This window comes from Zeugodacus cucurbitae, chromosome 4, assembly GCF_028554725.1.
Source record: "Zeugodacus cucurbitae isolate PBARC_wt_2022May chromosome 4, idZeuCucr1.2, whole genome shotgun sequence".
Taxonomy (NCBI): Eukaryota; Metazoa; Arthropoda; class Insecta; order Diptera; family Tephritidae; genus Zeugodacus; species Zeugodacus cucurbitae.
In genome coordinates, this window is record NC_071669.1 from 27,477,129 (window position 1) to 27,481,330 (window position 4,202).

The 4,202-nt window shown below is 38.6% G+C and overlaps 1 protein-coding gene across 1 annotated transcript; it reads left to right on the forward strand.

The window, feature by feature from the left end:
* The first annotated feature begins 3,032 nt into the window (after positions 1 to 3,032).
* On the forward strand, positions 3,033 to 3,656 carry LOC128921450 (uncharacterized). Its single transcript, XM_054229179.1, has one exon. The coding sequence runs from the start codon at positions 3,033 to 3,035 to the stop codon at positions 3,654 to 3,656; it is 624 nt and encodes a 207-aa protein (XP_054085154.1).
* Positions 3,657 to 4,202: the final 546 nt, after the last annotated feature.

Genomic DNA, 4,202 nt, shown 5'->3' on the forward strand with positions numbered 1-4,202 from the left:
TTCAAAAAACTTAGTAGGGGGCGGGGCCACGCCTACTTCCCCAAAAAAATTACATCCAAATATGCCCCTTCATAGTGCGATCCTCCATACCAAATTTCATTTCCATAGCTTTATTTATGGCTTAGTTATGGCACTTTATGTGTTTTCGGCTTTCGCCATTTTGTGGGCGTGGCAGTGGTCCGATTTTGCTCATTTTCGAAAGCAACCTTCCTATGGTGCCAAGTTTCATCAATATATCTTAATTTTTACTCAAGTTACAGCTTGCACAGACGGACGGACGGACGGACAGACAGACATTCAGATTTGAACTCCACTCTTCACCCTGATCACTTTGGTATATATAACCCTATATCTAACTCGTTTAGTTTTGGGTGTTACAAACAACCGTTACGTGAACAAAACTATAATACTCTCTTTAGCAACTTTTGTTGCGGGAGTGTTGACTAAGACTCATTTCCATGAAACCAAAAAAAAAAAGTCATAGTATTTCTACACTTATATGTGCCGTCAATTTATGACTCAAACGAGCGTATATTAAAAATTTCATTTTACTCACTTGTTCATTGGTCACGATGAAAATAAACTTGAATGAGCTCGCTACACTGATCGGCATGAGTGGAATTGTGACTTAGTAGCTGAGCACGAAAGTAAAGATACCCAGTAGGAACTTTGTCACATTACATGTTTCATTATTTCATTGAACATGCATTTTCGTGCGTCTTTATTTATTTTCAATACATTACTATTAAAAGAAATATATTAGAACCTAAAAGTATTAACTTTACTGTCATTAATTAACTTAAAACATTAAATGTAATACACGACATCAAAGAACAAAACACATCGTTAGTCATTTCCCGCAGGGCACTTTTGCCTAGCGGCGGCACAGCCTTCGTCAGTTTTACTTTGATCCTATTCGTATCACTTTATTTATTTAGCTATACTATTGGTGTTATTTTGGTGGTATGGCTCATTTTTGTTTAACTTGACTGAATTATTGGCTCATGAGACAATTGAGCACTTCAACGATACGTATGAAGAGAAACTTACTCATTTTTCATGTTCTCGCTTTGTGTGCTGTGCGTAAGTGTGTTTTAGTGGATCTTTGTGTTTGATGATTTTTGACTTATATGCACTAATGCTACTTTTTGTGTTACTCAACCAATGACTCAAAAAAGGGAATAATTGCAGTTCTCTGGTATACACATTGATCCCGCTGAAGTGACTATATTTTGCGACATCGTTGTTTTTTCTCTAAATTTACATATAAAATTCGCCGCTTAAGTGCCTGTAATATTTAAGCCACAAATACAAAATTGTTTGCAATTTTATTCTTTTAAGTGCCTTTTAATATTTTTGACATTGAATGCGGTGAGAATTGTTAAAAGGAAAACATATACATACATAGTTATGTAATATTTTCTTCCATATTTATTGTTATCAATAAGTATACATATTTGTTATTAATAAGAAATAAATATGACTTTCATTATAAAAGAAAAAATATAAGATCGAAGTATTTGAGAAAAAGCTTGGTAAGTACCACGAGGCACTTAATACGGATTTATTTAAGAGCCTTTCCCGTTTCTTGCATGTTAAGAGTGGGCGAAGACACCGTTTACGCGGTTATAGCCGAGTCCACAACAGCGCGCCACGCATCTCTCCTTTTGGCAGTTTGGCGCCAATTGGTAATACCAAGTGAAGACAGGTCCTTCTCCACCTGGTCCTTCCATCGGAGTGGAGGTCTCCCTCTTCCCCGGCTTCCACCAGCGGGTACTGCATCGAAAACTTTCAGAGCTGGGGCACTTTCGTCCATTCGAACAACATGACCTATCCAGCGTAGCCGGTGTCTTTTTTATTCGCTGGACTATGTCTATGTCGGCGAACAACACATACAGCTCATCATTTCATCTTCTGCGGTACTCGCCGTTGGCAAAGTTTAAGGGACCATAAATCTTCCGCAAAACCTTTCTCTCGAAAACTCCTTGTGCCGTTTCTTCGGATGTTGACACCGTTTCACGCTTCTGCACCAGTTTAGTTTTTGTTCGTCGAGAGAGGACTTTACAATTGCCTACTCAGTCCATAATAGCACCTGTTGGCAAGAGTGTTCTGCGTTGGATTTCAAGGCTGACATTATTATCGGTGTTGATGCTGGGTCCCAGGTATACGAAATTATTTACAACTTCAAAGTTATGACTGTCAACAGTGACGTGGGAGCCAAGACGCGAATGCGCTGAATGTTTGTTTGATGACAGGAGATATTTCGTCTTGTCCTCGTTCACCACCAGACCCATTCGCTTCGCTTCCTTATCCAGGCGGGAAAAAACAGAACTAACGGGTGTTGTTTCCAATGATATCGATATCATCGGCGTACGCCAGTAGCTGTACACTCTTATAAAAAAATGTACCTTCTCTGGTTAGCTCTGCGGCTCGAACTATTTTTTTCCAGCATTAGGTTAAAGAAGTCACACGATAGCGAGTCACTTTGTCTGAAACCTCGTTTGGTATCGAACGGCTCGGAGAGGTCCTTCCCGCTCCTGACGGAGCTTTTGGTGTTGCTCAACGTCAGCTTACACAGCCGTATAAGTTTTGCAGGGATACCAAATTCAGACATCGCGGCATAAAGGCAGCTCCTTTTCGTGCTGTCGAAAGCAGCTTTAAAGTCGACAAACAGATGGTGTGTAAAACTTAAAACGTGTTTATCTCAAAACTTAAATTTTGAAGTCAGTGAACACAATTTTTCGATATGTTATGAAACAATTCTGTTAAAATTTTCCACACATCTTTATCACACACTGGTATCGCAGAGAAGCATTCAAGGTGCACGGACGTGCTTTTTAATTCGCTCCGTGAAATCTGTTGTTTTTTCTTGTTACAAAAGCAAACAAACATCAACATAAATAGCATCGATTAAATTGTCAACAGACAATCAAATCAAAATACAGTGTACACAAATTTACATAAAAAACATAAACAAATAGTGCACAAAACAAAAATATAAAAACAATAATAATAATAATAAACAAACAATAATGAGTGCTGCGCAGCCTCACCAGCAAAGCCGTAGGCATTCCTTAAATGCCTACTTCAGTTTTGTGGAACCAACAAAAACAACTCCTGCCAACAAAAAAAGCAACGGCGGTGATGAGTCATCGCAGCGATCAGCTGAATTGGAATCGATGCAAAGGACGCAGTCGGCAGAAGCAGAAGTAAACAGCAATCGCGCAACAACAAATGCGCTGATAGCGACAAGTATGCAGGTACCAACAAGCACTCGGTTAACGAAGGAAAACAAAAAAGAAGGTGAGAATGTACAATGCAAGAAAGGACCATCTATTCAGACTGGTATTGACCGCTACATAAACACAAAAAGGAAATCTAGTCCAATTAAATCAGCGGTCAATAACAAAAAATTTCAAGCAGGCACGCCAAATGGTAAAAAGCCAGACATTTTAATTGGCAATAGATTTGCCTTACTGAGCAGGGAACCTAACGACGATGCGAAGGGTACTACTGCAGCAGTGAATGCCAAACCTCCTCCAATCTATTTGCGTGAGCGTAGCTCAAATGCGCTTGTCTCCAAATTGAGCAATTTAATAGGCACGAACAATTTTCATATAGTGCCTTTAAAAAAAGGTAACATAGATGAAACGTAAATACAAACGTACACTGAAAAAAGTTTCATGGATGTAGTGAAATTCTTATCAAATAATAACAAGAATTACTACTCGTACCAATAGAAAAGCTCTAAAGGTCTAGTGGTAGTTATAAAAGGTATAGAGTCGTCGGTAGAATGTAACGACGTTAAAGAAGCTCTCGAAGAAGGTGGTTTTAGTATTAAATCAGTAGTAAATATATTTAACAGAAACAAAGTACCTCAGCCAATGTTCAAAATAGAACTGATGCCAAATAATGAACAACTAAAGAAAAATGAAACACATCCAATTTACAAGTTAAAATATTTGCTCCATCGCAGAATCACCGTCGAGGAACCACATAAAAGAAATGGTCCGGTCCAATGCACCAACTGCCAAGAGTATGGGCACACGAAAGCATATTGCACTCTACGCAGTGTAAATATTCCTTCCAACGAAATTATTGAAAACCCTGTCCATATTTCAAAACAATGTATTCTTAAAAATAATGCTGTACAAGGGAGCTATGCAAACGTGGTAAAAGGTAACACAACACAAATGCAATTG

What these genes read in the sequence shown, in the direction of transcription:
- LOC128921450 (XM_054229179.1), top strand. Translation starts at nt 3,033, where the DNA reads ATGAGTGCTGCGCAGCCTCACCAGCAAAGCCGTAGGCATTCCTTAAAT.